The sequence below is a fragment of the Tachyglossus aculeatus genome, chromosome 12, assembly GCF_015852505.1.
Source record: "Tachyglossus aculeatus isolate mTacAcu1 chromosome 12, mTacAcu1.pri, whole genome shotgun sequence".
Classification (NCBI taxonomy): Eukaryota; Metazoa; Chordata; class Mammalia; order Monotremata; family Tachyglossidae; genus Tachyglossus; species Tachyglossus aculeatus.
The window spans coordinates 28,599,793-28,613,992 of record NC_052077.1 but is presented as its reverse complement, the minus strand read 5'-3'; the positions used below and the strand labels follow the sequence as shown (position 1 = coordinate 28,613,992).

Sequence of the window (14,200 nt, the reverse complement as noted above, 5' to 3'; positions counted from 1 at the left end):
TAATAATGATGTTTTTTGTTAAACACTTACTATGTGCCAAGCACTGTTCTAAGCACCAGGGGCGATACAAGGTAATCAAGGTTGTCCCACGTGGGGCTCACGGACTTAATCCCCATTTTACAGGTGAGGGAACTGAGGCACAGAGAAGTTAAGTGACTTGCCCAAAGTCACAGAGCTGACAAGTGGTGGATCCGGGATTCAAACCCATGACCTCTGACTCCCAAGCCCGGCCTCTTTCCACTGAGCCACGCTGCTTCTCTAAAAGATATAGAGATATATAGGATATAGGCCCAGATGACAAAAAACAAAACTTTCCCTAAGTTCTGCCTTCACTGAGAAGTGTATAGCCACTGGGAGTGAGACCAAGAAAGATGGCATGGAATATGAGAGTCGATTAATGGAAAGATGCTTGTTCCTTTCCCAAGCAGATTGCAGTAAAAAGTTCTTAGGACTGCTTTTACAATTCTCTGCCCAGATAATGTTATCATATTCTTCTTCATTTCCCAAGTACATTTTATTCCCTACAAGACAATTTGTGTTTCCCAGCAGACCAATACATTTCATTTTTGCAATTTCTATAGCGTCCTCTGATTCAGCCAGCAGTGACCTCACCTCACCTTTCTCAGAGTATGACAGAACAAACAGGCATGTTTTAATTTGGCTGCTAAGTCAACTTGACAATTAAATAATTTATCTTTCTTAGGGGACAGTATTACAGGCTTTTAATAACTACTTCTGAAATTCATTTCTTCTTTCTTGTCTTCTTGTGGATCATACTTGTCAATCAATCTAATTGAAATGTCATACTGACCTTTTATTTGAAACCATTCATTTTTTTTCCTATAATCCCTTTGGGAGTTCTTATTTTCTTATAATCTTGGATTTGAATTGAAACTCTTAAATGACCAGAGTAAAGAAACTGTATGTTATTTAAATTTCTGTAAGCATTTAGCCATTAACCTTACCAACAATATATTTCTTTTTGCAGAAGTTATCCAACTGACTCTACCAGAAGATCAGAAAGTTAGTGTCACTGCGGCCACAGTTGGACAAAGTGCTGTCCTAAATTGTGGCATTCAGGGAGACCTGAGACCTCCAATCATATGGAAACGGAACAGTATTGTTCTAAATAACTTGGATTTGGAAGACATCAATGTAAGTACAATAGTGATATCCAGCTCATCATCTGGAGATCCCTATGAAGTTTATAACAGACCATGAAATTAGATGTCCTATCAATTTCGAAACTAAACTGATTTATTTTGTGGGAGTAATCGGCTATTACCTGGAAGTTTGTTAGATGAAGTTGAAGGTTAAGAAGATGGCACGGTAGTGTCAGGTCATGATGTCAGTTTACTAATCCAGAAATGCTGAAGAAAATGCAGGTTTATAAAGGATTTTAATTTCAGAGTTTGTCACACAACATGCAGGAAATGGAACATTGTTTTAAAGACATACTGAAGCATAGTTTCCAGCACTCTGGTAGAGCCGTGTGGGCTACTGGGGGAAAACAACAGTAGTAGAATATTCTGGGGCTCATAGAGATATCATGAAGGAAAGTGAAGATAAACAAAGGAGTTTCTTTTTAGAAAATGTGGCCAAATGAAAATACAGGTACAAAAGTTTGTCTTCAGATTTCTATTATGTGTTTGAAGGCATAAACTGGGTAGCTAATCCCAACCTTTTTTTTAGTGGTTGAGGAGAAATGTCAAAATTCCGATACCGTAATTTTGGACAAACTTTGATTGGATACTGAAGGGCATGGGTAGAAAAAAAAAAGGATTATCTATCCTGACATTTGCACCATTCAACCATAGTAAGAAACTTAGTGTAGAAACTTTCCCTTCAATATTTAATAATATTCTTTAATATTTTAGGCTACCTAGTAACTTTTTCATTCTAGAATCATTTCTCAAAACATTTGTTCAGTCCTTCCTAGAAGGGGGCTCCAATATCTTTCCATCTATTAAAACAAATGTTTCACATGGTTGTGAAAGTTACCTTTTGTTAAAAAAAAAAGTACAGAGGTTTTATGTTCCTATTTATTTCTGTGCTAGTTAGGTAGCTACTTTCAAGCACCAGGATTCAACCTGCTGAATTAATGACAGTTTATGATGGGTAGTTATCTATCATTAGTAGGCTTATCACTTGAATTGTATGTTTTTACCCACTTCATGGCAATGAGTTCTGGCAAATTGGAACCCTGTTCATTCCATTAGAAAGTGAACTGTGTTTAAGGAACTCTGCCTGTGGACATAATCCAAATACAGTTTTAGGATTTTGAAAACATTTATCCTAGTTTCCTCGCTTTACGTAGGCAGTAGTATTTTTTGTAGTCGTGGAAGAATGCCTCTGTGACTTAATATAGGTTTTATTTACCAGGCAGAAAGAGACACTAGCTACCAGAGGAGAATTAAGAGGAGGGGCAGGCAGTATGTCTTCACTATTCTGGTTTAGAACCTTCCAGGGTGCTGGAAGCAGGACTGAGTTGGTAGATCACAGAATGAACCGAGTAAAAAGTAGACATTATGGAAAAGACTGTGTATGCACTTTTATGGCAGACCAAACAGTTCATTTGGCCTGGTTTTAAATGATTAAAAACATCCTTGTAATTGTGGGGTAAGATAAATGAGACCAAATGCCCACTTCTTAAAAATCGGATGGGACCAAGAACAGGAATGGGCTGAAATGGTAGAGAAGCAGTGTGGCTTAGTGGACAAAGAATGGCCTTGGAAATCAGAAGGACCTGGGTTCTAATCCAGGCTCTGTCACTTGTCTACTATGTGACCATGGGCAAGTCACTTCATTTCCAGCGCATAGAACATAGTAAGCACTTAACAAATACCATCATTATTATTTCCCTGTACCTCAGTTCCCTCATCTGCCAAATGGGAATTAAGACTGTGAGCCCAATGTGGGACAAAGACTGTGTCCTAACCTGATTAACTTGTATCTACCGCTGGACTTAAATACCATAAAAAAGAGTGGTTGCAGTGATAATGATAAGAGTGACTCCCATAGTGTGGATCAAGATCAGGGCTTTACTGTGCTACTTGAAACTAGTTTTTAAATCTTTGAACCAGTTTTGATTATCTCTTCATCATACTCATTGTTCTGATGGTACCTGATAGACACTCTTGGAAAAATACCTATTTTGCCACTTGCTACTTTAAGCTGTGGATATTTGTTACGATAGGGTTGTTGTTAAAGAGAACAACAGTTCTCCCCTTCCTAGACTGTGAGCCCGCTGTTGGGTAGCGACCATCTCTATATGTTGCAAACTTGTACTTCTCAAGCGCTTAGTACAGTGCTCTGCACACAGTAAGGGCTCAATAAATACGATTGAATGAATGGTTACCCTTCTTGAGGGTTTGAATGCACTTTTTCACACATTTTGGTGCCTCCTGTGACTTCAGGGAACCATCGTCTTGCAATTCCCGCTGACGGACTATCTATGAGATGCCTTTGTTTAGACTCTGATTGCAACCATGTCACCTACCTGGACGCCTGAGTAATCGTCCTAGAGAAGCAGCGTGGCTCAGTGGAAAGAGCCCGGGCTTGGGAGTTGTAGGTCGTGGCTTCTAATCCCGGCTCCGCCACTTGTTGGCTGTGTGACTTCGGACAAGTCCCTTCACTTCTCTGGGCCTCGGTTCCCTCATCTGTCAAATGGGGATGAAGCCTGGGAGCCCCACGTGGGACAACCTGATCACCTTGTATCCCCTCCAGTGCTTAGAACAGTGCTTGGCACATAGTAAGCACTTAACAAATACCACCATCATCATCATCATCATCATACCTGCCGTTGCCTTGAGTGGCCAACTCCTGGCAAAGGCAGAATTGGGTTCAGGATTCAAGGGGTAACTGAGCTCAGGCTGTCAACAAGAAGAGAAATAACATGCAAATGAGAAGTTTAACAACTCAGATTTATTTGCTCATACATGGGTTCAAACTGGAGAACAAACATTAGGGTTGTCTAACTCTACTACACTTTACTATACTAAATATCCTTCTATCTGCATAAGTGTCTTAGATAATTACTCGTATAGGAAACTGTTCATAAACTGATCTAATGATCCCGACTGGGAAACATTCCAGTCTGTTTCTAGAGCAGTTGAAAATACTAACCCTCCTCACGTATGATTTACCAAAACAACCTTCAGTTTGGGAGTCTAAATCCTGTCCCAAGCAGTCCTGGAGTGAGAACCCCCAATTAATCCGGGCGAGTGGGTGGGCCTCTGGTAATACCTCCTACTTTCCATGGATATTACTACTCCACTGTACTTTAGTGAAGGTTCTGACCTTCATTTTATGAGCAGTTCTCCAGCATGACTATGTCATTCATTCATTTGTTCAATTGTATTTACTGAGTGCTTACTATGTGCAGAGCACTGTACTAAGGGCTTGGGAAAGTACAACAATAAACAGTCACATCCCCTGCCCACAATGGGCTCACAGTCTAGAGCCGGGGAGACAGACATCAAAACAAGTAAATAAAATTACAGATATGTACAACTTTGGGGCTGAGAGGGGAAGAGCAAAAGGATAACTAAATTACAGATATATACATAAATGCTTCGGGGCTGGGTGGGGGGATGAGCAAGTCAGGGTGACGCAGAAGGGAGTGGAAGATGAGGAAAAGTGGGGCTTAATCTGGGAAGGCTTCTTTGTGGAAATATGCCTTCAATAAGGCTTTGAAGTCGGGGAGAGTGGTTGTCTGTGGAATTTGAGGAGGAAGGGCATTGCAGTCCAGAAGCAGGATGTGGGCTAGGGGGTCAGTTGTCAGACAGGCGAGATTGAGAGTCGTGGTCCGTTAGGGCCGGTCAGCTTGATGTGGTTGGTTATCAGAGGCTGCAGAGCCCAGGTGTAGCCAGCTTGATATTCTCATGAGCACCGACTCAGGTCCCATTTTCCAGGCCTGCCTTGGTCTTAGCTTGACTATTAACTGGAAAAATGGGACAGGTGACCCTTACTAACTACTGAGTTACTAACTACTTAGTAAGTAGTAAGGAAGTAGTACTAAGTAACTTGGGAAAGTTCAACAATAAACAGTCACATTCCCTGCCCACAGCAGGCTCACAGTGTAGAGTAGGGGAGACAGACATCAAAACAAGTAAATAAAATTACAGATATGTACAGATATGTACAGCTTTGGGGCTGAGAGGGGAAGAGCAAAAGGATAAATAAATTACAGATATATATATATAAATGCTTTGGGGCTGGGCGGAGGGATGAGCGGTAGTTAGTTACTAACTACTAACTTACTAAGCTAGCTCTCTTCCTCCCTTCAAAGCCCTACTGAGAGCTCACCTCCTCCAAGAGGCCTTCCCAGACTGAGCCCCCTTATTCCTCTCCTCCTCCCCATACCCCTGCCCTACCTCCTCCTCCTCCCCACAGCACCTGTGTAAATGTTTGTACAGATTTATTACTCTTTATTTTACTTGTACATATTTACTATCCAATTTATTTTGTCAATGGTGTTAATACTATTAAGTGACATGCCCAAAGTCACACAGCTGATGGCAGAGTTGGGATATGAACCCATGACCTCTTACTCCAAAGCCTGTGCTCTTTCCACTGAGCCAAGAAGATACAGTGATAAAAGTATTTGCTCCTGGATATGCGACACCTTTTCTCTTTGTTCGCTGCTGTCCTCAGCACTGAACGTGCCGTATCCATGGAGCTTGTTGGAATATCCATTTTGATTGGAACTCCTATCAACTGCCATTGTCCCCTCTTGCCCCGGAAAGGGGGCTGACTCAAGGCAGATTCTGCTGATCTATGAGAGCAATCTCTCTACTCATTTAATTTTCAACCAGTATTGGTCTTCTAACAATAGTATTTCATGCTACTTCTTCTTGGGCCCAAGAATCAAATGGATTTTGGAATCCCTGGGCATTGCTCCGACTGTTGGAGCTAAGCAAGCCTGATAGGGAAGGACTGCATTTGTAAGCCTTTGAGGACTGATATTCTCCTCCCTCAGACTTGGGCCCTTTGATGTTGCTTTGTTACCCAGCAAATAAGGGTGGGCAGAGAAGTGTCAGAGAGGACACAGCTGTCATTCCTTTCATCCTAAACTTATTATCATAGATAATAAGAATAAATGTATTTAATGCCTGGCCAACTGCTATCACTTTTTGATGATATAAAAGGAACAGACTAACCTAGCCTTATTGATTCAGTCTCTGAGTCCTGGTCAGTAAAATCAAGCTAACAAGATTTATTGCGTCCGACCAGAGGAACTTTGCTACGGTACTTCTTATCCGGGTAATCACACCTTCACCTCCAAAAGGCTACCCCTGTGGTTTTCCCTTTGGATCTTCCTTTTTTAGTTGAATTGCTGGAAGACTATCCTTTAGAGATTAAACTGCAACAGGTATGGATGTCAGTTGGAGGTAGCAATAAATCCTGAGTGTTTACTTGTCTGAAAAATCAATAGCGCTATGCACACATCTGTAAACACAAATGGAATCCTTAGTTTTGCTATACATTTTATGAAAACTTCCAGAATCTATTCTCCCTTTTCCCTTAAATATAGGAGATTTTCTGCTCTGATCTTCCTCACAATATATGGGAATATTTAAAATTCAAGGGAGGACCAGAGTCTGTGCTAGAGAGAATGTTATGAACCACTCCTAAAATGCATATAACAGGAATGATGACATAAATGATCACTGAACAAGTTGTTCTGTCTAGCACATCAGGGTCCTCAATAAATATTAATATTAAATATTTAGACTGTGATATGCAAAAAATGTTTTTAGCTTCAAGATTTAAAAGTAGTTACACTGATTCCTAATATCCCTGGATATCCCTAAAATAAAACGTTAGCATAATCAATGCAGTTATATTCTATATGCTCACCACATTGAAGAAAGTTATCTTTTCTTAGGACAAAGTTATCCACATCTTTTCAAATCAGGTTAATTGGCTTTATTTAGACTTGACACTACTCTCCTTGAGTGTTTTACTGCTTTAACAAGATGCTGCCTCGCATGTATATATTTTTATAGATTATTATTATTAATAATAGTAATAATAATAATGGCATTTGTTAAAGACTTACTGTATGCCAAGCACTGTGCTAAGCACTAGGGTAGATATACAAGCTAAATAGGTTGGACACAGTGCCTGTCCCACGTGGGCTCATAGTCTTTGAATATATATATATATATATATATATATATATATATATATATATAGTTATAGTTATATCTATAACAAATGGACCAGTTTTATTTTGTAACTAAAAGGTATCTCTGACTATCTCTCACTATACTTGGTTTTCATCTTGTCATCTCTTCTGCCAATGAATTGTGTCAGATATTCACTATTTAAATCCAGTCTGATATTTTAAGTCCAGTCAGATATTTTCATATGTATTGTTTTGTATCAAGCAAGCAATCAATCAGTGGTATTTGTTCATGTATTCGATCATATTTATTGAGTGCTTACTGTGGGCGAAGCACTGGTTTAAGCACTTGGAAGAATACAATAGAATAGGTAGAGTAGATCTCTTCCCCCAGGAAGTTTACAGTCCAATAGATTGTATTTTAGAACTAAGTGTTAATGATTCCCCAGCAGGGAGAGTTTTAGGATTTTATGTGGGGAGATGCATAGGTAATAATTTAGATTTCTCAAAACTCTTTCCTTAATTTTTTATGGCAAACTTGTTTTACTTCATTTGTAGCAATTTACCGTTCATTCTCAGTCTCCTTCGCGGGCTCCTCCTCTCCCTCCCATCCCTGGTACCCTTCTTTTCTCCATCACGGTGAACTCATTCGCTCCCACGGTTTCAACTATCATCACTACGCTGGATGACACCCAAATCTACATCTCTGCCCCTGCTCTCTCTCCCACTCTCCAGGGTCGTATCTCCTCCTCTCTTCAGGACACCTCCATCTGGATGTCTGCCTGCCATCTAAAACTCAACATGTCCAAGACTGAGCTCCTTGTCTTCCCTCCCAAACCCTGACTTTCCCATCACTGTAAACGGCACTACCATCCTTCCAGTCTCACAAGCCCGCAACCTTGGTGTCATCCTTGACTCCGCTCTCTCATTCACCCCACATATCCAATCCATCACCAAAACCTACTGGTCTCACCTCCACAACATCGCCAAGATCTGCCCTTTTCTCTCCATCCAAACCACTACCTTGCTGGTTCAGTCTCTCATCCTATCCTGACTGGATTACTGCATAAGCCTCCTTTCTGATCTCCCATCCTCCTGTCACTCCCTGCTTCAGTCTATACTTCACTCTGCTGCCTGGACTACCTCTGTACAGAAACGCTCTGGGTATGTCACTCCCCTCCTCAAAAATCTCCAGTGGCAACCAGTCAACCTACGCATCAGGCAAAAACTCCTCACTCTCGGCTTCAAAGCCCTCCATCACCTCACCTGCTCCTACCTCACCTCCCTTCTCCCCTTCTCCAGTCCAGCCCGCACCCTCCACTCCTCTGCCACCGCTAACCTCCTCACTGGGCCTCGTTCTCGCCTGTCCTGCCATCGACCCCCAGCCCACATCCTACCTCTGGCCTGGAATGTCCTCCCTCCACACATCCACCAAACTAGCTCTCTTCCTCCCTTCAAAGCCCTACTGAGAGCTCACCTCTTCCAGGAGACCGTCCCAGACTGAGCCCCCCCTTTTTTCCTCTCCTCCTCCTTGTCCCCTCCTCATCGCCCCCCTCCCTCCACGCTACCCCCTTCCCCTCCCCACAACACTTGTGTACATCTGTACATATTTCTTACTCTATTTTATTAATGATGTATATATAGCTATAATTCTATTTATTCTGATGGTATTGACACCTGTCTACTTGTTTTATTTTGTTGTCTGTCTCCCCCTTCTAGACTGTGAGCCCGTTGTTGGGTAAGGGACCATCTCTATATGTTGCCAATTTGTACTTTCCAAGGGCTTAGTACAGTGCTGTGCACACAGTAAGCGCTCAATAAGTACAGTTGAATGAATGAATGAAGTGCTGAATAACTACGATCTACAGAAGCCCAGGTCCCCTGACTCTGAGGCCCATGCTCTTTCCACTTGGCCATGCTGCTAACACAGTGCTGTGAAAATTAGGAATAGTTGCTTTATTTTCTACTTTATCCACCTTGTTTGTCAGTAATAACTTCAGTAATGGTATTCCAAATTGTAAGATGCCACAGTAGAGTTAGACAAGGTCGTATCAGTTCAATTAAGGGATGTTGAATTTGAATATCATTTGCATAATCACCGTCATAGTGTGCTTTAATCATTAGAATTTGTGTTTTCTACGATTTAAACAACGGTATAGACGGTGAACTGTCAAATACCCTGTGGTTGTAATAAAATCACTCTAGAGTTGAATGATAGAAAGTGGACCCCTGCTACTGCCTCATGTGCTTAGAATCTGTTGCTGTGGTAAAACACCAGTCACATCCTGAAGCACATGATGCTGTTTTCCACCCAAGAGAAAATGGGAAAAATCTGTACAGAATTGGAGTTAACTGTTTATCCTGCTGCCATGCTCAGATGAACACAACCCATCAACCTTGTAGGCTTTCTGTTGTTTACCTTCCGGGCACGGCAGAACATTTTTCTTTGATTGTTCTGTTTGGATTTATTACCCACAGTCAGCTAATCTTTCTCTGAACCTGTCTGATCTTCTTTCTATTTTAACCTTTCTTTTCTAACTGACTTTCTGTCTGAGCATTTCATAATTATTCACACTCAGTCTTCCAGGCAATCCTGAATACCATCCAGTTAATGTTAATTAGATCTTCTAATCCATTGCATTTTGGACTTCATTTAGTTGCCCTGCTGATTTTTTTTATATTATGCCGCATAATTTTTCCCCTCAATCTGTCTCCAGATTTTGTCATCACCTGTTCATGAATCACGAGAGCTCTTATGAGTCCTCATGTCACTAGAATGTAACACCTACAATTTGTGAAATTCGCGGGTCTAAAAAACAGTATCAGCTTCAGAAAATTTAAAGATAAAAATCCTGATAAAGTTATTTTATACCTAAGGCATATTAATACCTCCCCAGAATAATTATTTATTTAGCAATTTCATGCCGTTTTTTTCTCTCAGAATGTTCAGATTGATTCTTTTGTTGTTCCTGAACTTTTAGAACTGATTAATATTTAACACCAGTTATTTTTGAGACAATCCTGAAGAGTTGTAGGTGAAAGAGTCCCAGATTTTGAATATTTTTAAGTCATCAAAAATAATTTTGTGAAATGTGTATGTAACTCAAACAGCATATTTTCAAGTTCAGAAGAGTTCATCTTGATTCAGAGTCCTAATGCACTTATAAGTTACATATAACTTTTACATTTACAATTACATTTACAGTCTTCTAGACTGTAAGCCTGGTGTGGGAAGTGATTGTTCTCTTTATTGCTGAATTATACTTTCCAAGCACTTAGTACAGTGCTCTGCACACAATAAGCGCTCAATAAATTTGACTGAATGAATGAACTTTCATAACTTTGGCATTTTCCTCAACTCTTTTAGCCTTCGCATTCGGTCTGTCACCCAACTGTGTTCTTCCTTCAGAACATTTACGTAATTTGCCTTTTCCTCTCCATCCAAACTGCACCCATATTGGTTTCAGTGGAAAGAGCACGGGCTTGGGAGTCAGAGGTTGTGGGTTCTAATCCCGGCTCTGCCACTTGTCAGCTGTTTGACGTTGGGCAGGTCACTTCACTTCTCTGTGCCTCAATTCCCTCATCTGTAAAATGGGGATTAAGATTGTGAGCTCCACGTGGGACAACCTGATCACCTTGTATCTCCCCAGCACCTAGAACAGTGCCCCGCACAGAGTAAGTGCTTAGCAAATGTCATTATTATCATTATTATTATTATTCAAACCTTGCCAAATTCTGAATACTTCAACTTCCTCACTGATATCCTTGCCTCTCCTTTTTCCAATGAATATTCCACTATGCTGCCCACGTCACATCTTCCCACTCTTCAAAATCCTCTGAAACTCTCTATTTCAAACCCAAATTTCAGGCCAAAGATGCTCAGTCAACTCTGTCCTCATTAATGATTCTCCCTCCTCTCATTGCAGCGGAGTACATGTTATATGTTCCTCTCAAGCCAACCTACTCACTGTACATCAATGTCATCTGTCCCACCACCCACTTCTCGCTTACACTTATGAGAAGCAGCATGGCTCAGTGGAAAGAACACGGGCTTTGGAGTCAGAGGTTACGGGTTAAAATCCCGGCTCCACCAACTGTCAGCTGTGTGACTTTGGGCAAGTCACTTAACTTCTCTGGGCCTCAGTTATCTGTAAAATGGGGATTAAGACTGTGAGCCCCCCGTGGAACAACCTGATCACCTTGTAACCTCTCCGGCACTTAGAACAGTGCTTAATAAATGCCATCATCATCATCATTACACTTCCCGTAAGTGTGGAACAGTTCCATGAAGATTTGTCACACTTTGCTCTACAAAACCTTTTTCAGGGGAAATCCTTCAAGATGATAGATATAGCAATGCTGAGCCTTTATTATCTAACGTTTAATCTTCTTGGAGTTTGAATTACTAGGTCCCACTATCTGTTGAGCAGGGGGAGGCATGGGGGGAAGAGGGAGGTGGAACTTTCTGTGAAGCTTGGAGGAAGGAAGCCAAGCTGTCCACGGAGGCATGGGTATTTTTCTCCAAAACCAGAGTATGTGGGTGTACCGGGAACTGAACCCTGCAGTATATCAACACCAAACTCATCAGCTGGGTGTGTGGGAGCCACTGTAGAGTGGGGAGAGCCAGATCGCCATGCTTCGTGGTGAAAGGAGATGTTTGTACACGTTTGGGGGAAAGGATGGGGCTCCTTTTCCCTTCCTGTGAAGGAGGAAAGTGGAACAAACCAAAGCGACTCTGTACTAGCTCCTGGGAAGCTTTCATGCTGTGAATTTTCATCATTAGAACATACTCTATAATAACCGGACACCAGTGAAAAGACAAAAATAAAGGAAAAGAATTTTTGAAGTGAAAGCATGTGGAATCAATGATACACTACTGAAGCATATTAATTGGCACGTACATGAAAATTGCCACTCTTGTCTTTCTAAAAATGTAAATGAAGTACTGTCCACATTTAATGGACAGCACCCATACTGACATTCAACAACTTTTAATTGGACTTTAAGTGCATTTACATGGATGGTGTCAATTCAAGTGCTGTGTGGTTCAAGTAGGATTTCAGACAGTTATGGGGAAATATGATGAACTGTCACTTGAGAATTTTATCTGAAGAAATGAATACGCCTTTGCCAATGAAAAGGTGATAACTAGGTGCAAGCAGCCTCTCTGTCTCTCTCTCCCTCTCTCTCTGTCTTCCATTTTCACCATCTCCCTTTTCTTTTTCTTCTTGTTACCAGATTGTTATAGCCAATCAGAGACAATCACTTCCATCCAAGGTACTTATCTCCTTAAAAATGGTGCGATTATGAGTAGTGAGGAAATGCTTGCACTGTACCACTGTAACTGACTTTTTAGTCCTGTTGACTACTCTGTGATACCAAATTGAATCACATAACGGATCCCATCAGGAAGACCCACATTATCCTAAATTAAATTTGAAAGTGAAGAAAGATCAGTAAATGACTTAAAGAAAATCATGAGGAAATTAGATTATGAGGTTTAGCGTCCTATAACACGGAGGCTGGCAAGGACAAATTGACTTCTCACTGTGGGAGAGTAAAGCTCAAACATCAGAATTTAGCAAGAGCAGCTTTACTGTAATCCCAGGAAAAGTCTAGTGGAAAGAACACGAGCCTGAAAGTCAAAGGACCTGAGTTCTAATCCCACCTCTGCTGCTTGCCTACTGTGTGACCGGGCGAGTCACTCAACTTCTCGGTGCTTCAGTTTCCTCACCCATGAATTGTGGATTAAATCCCTGTCCTCCCTTTGAGACTGTGAGCTCCATGGGGGACAGGGACTGTCAACCCTGATTGCCTTTTACCTGTCACAACATTGAATATAGTGCTTGGACATGAGATGGGGTTAAATATTATTATTATTATTGGCATTCTGGCTTAGCTGTGCCTAAGGCTGACTGGGGAGAGCACGCTATTTCTAGGATCTGTTTTTTCAGGCATGGTGGGAAGTTTCTCAACCACAAAATCGGATAGCTACAGCAGTGTTTCAGCAATTTGAATGGGTCTGTTGAGTCATAGTGAGGGAAGATTTGTTACTGAAACAGTTCAGTGGCTTGTAATGAATTGCCTGGCACGTAGTAAGTGCTTAACAGATACCATGAAAAGAGTGAAATCAGCTGGCAGGTTCTACTCAGGCCCATCTTGCCCTGTTGGTACAGACCCCAGTCAGCTGAGCATGCTAGCTCTGTCTGACTGACCTTGGCAGCAGTCACTGAGGAAGGTTAAAGACTGCACATTGCTCAGAAGCATATAAAAAGCAGGGCTGGATTGAGTAGTTTTAAAAAGATACTCTATCTCAGTGAACTTGCTTTTCTCTCTTCCTTCTCCCCCCTTCTCCATTCCTCTGGAGAATCGCCAATGCACTGTAGTAATAAATTCAGAGTGACATCAACACCCCTTTCCACGAATGTAATTCATTTAGTTAGGTACTCAATCAGTAATTTGGATTGATTGATAGTATCCTTGTTTGTCAAGGGTGTGGTTTGTGGCCCTTTGCTGTCAGATGTTTGGAAAAAAATTGTATTTTTTTTTTAAGAGGGAACATCTCACCCTGTACTCCAAAACTATTCCCAAACAATACTGTGCTGGCAGTGTATGTGTTTGGGGTGGACTTGAGTTGGCAGGGTATTCCCCAGCTTTGCTATGTCCCAACCAAAGGCTTTTCCCTCATATTGTGAAACTTGGGGTTTAGAGTGGTGACCTGTCTGAGCAACTCCAATGGGCTCCCCAGTCCAGAAGGAAGTACAGTGGTCCTTGAAAGCCAGAAAGTCCTGAAGTGTGAGGCTCATCACTCCCGTATGATCCAGGGTTACTGGTTGGGGCCTCAAGAGCACATGGCTAAAAACTGAGCTCATGACATTTGAAGTTGTGTCTTCTGTTAAAAGAACTGACATTCCTGAACAGCTTAGCAAGCAATATATTTTGAAATTTTCCAATAATTAATAGGAATGGCACTATTTTGTGCAAGCCCTATGAGAAATATACACATGCTAGCAACATTCCTTTTTTTAGGAATCGTTTCTTTCAGAGTTGAACTATCAGCCAGATCGAGGC

The 14,200-nt window shown here is 41.4% G+C and overlaps 1 protein-coding gene across 3 annotated transcripts in view; it reads left to right on the top strand.

Annotated features, from left to right (window-relative positions):
- Nucleotides 1–14,200, top strand: part of FSTL5 (follistatin like 5) — a 580,307-nt gene that overhangs the window by 398,335 nt on the left and 167,772 nt on the right. For all 3 annotated transcript variants that reach the window (XM_038755340.1, XM_038755338.1, XM_038755339.1), the window contains exon 7: nucleotides 989–1,155. In XM_038755340.1, coding sequence (XP_038611268.1) covers nucleotides 989–1,155 — 167 coding nt within the window. The remainder of the gene's footprint in view (nucleotides 1–988; nucleotides 1,156–14,200) is intronic.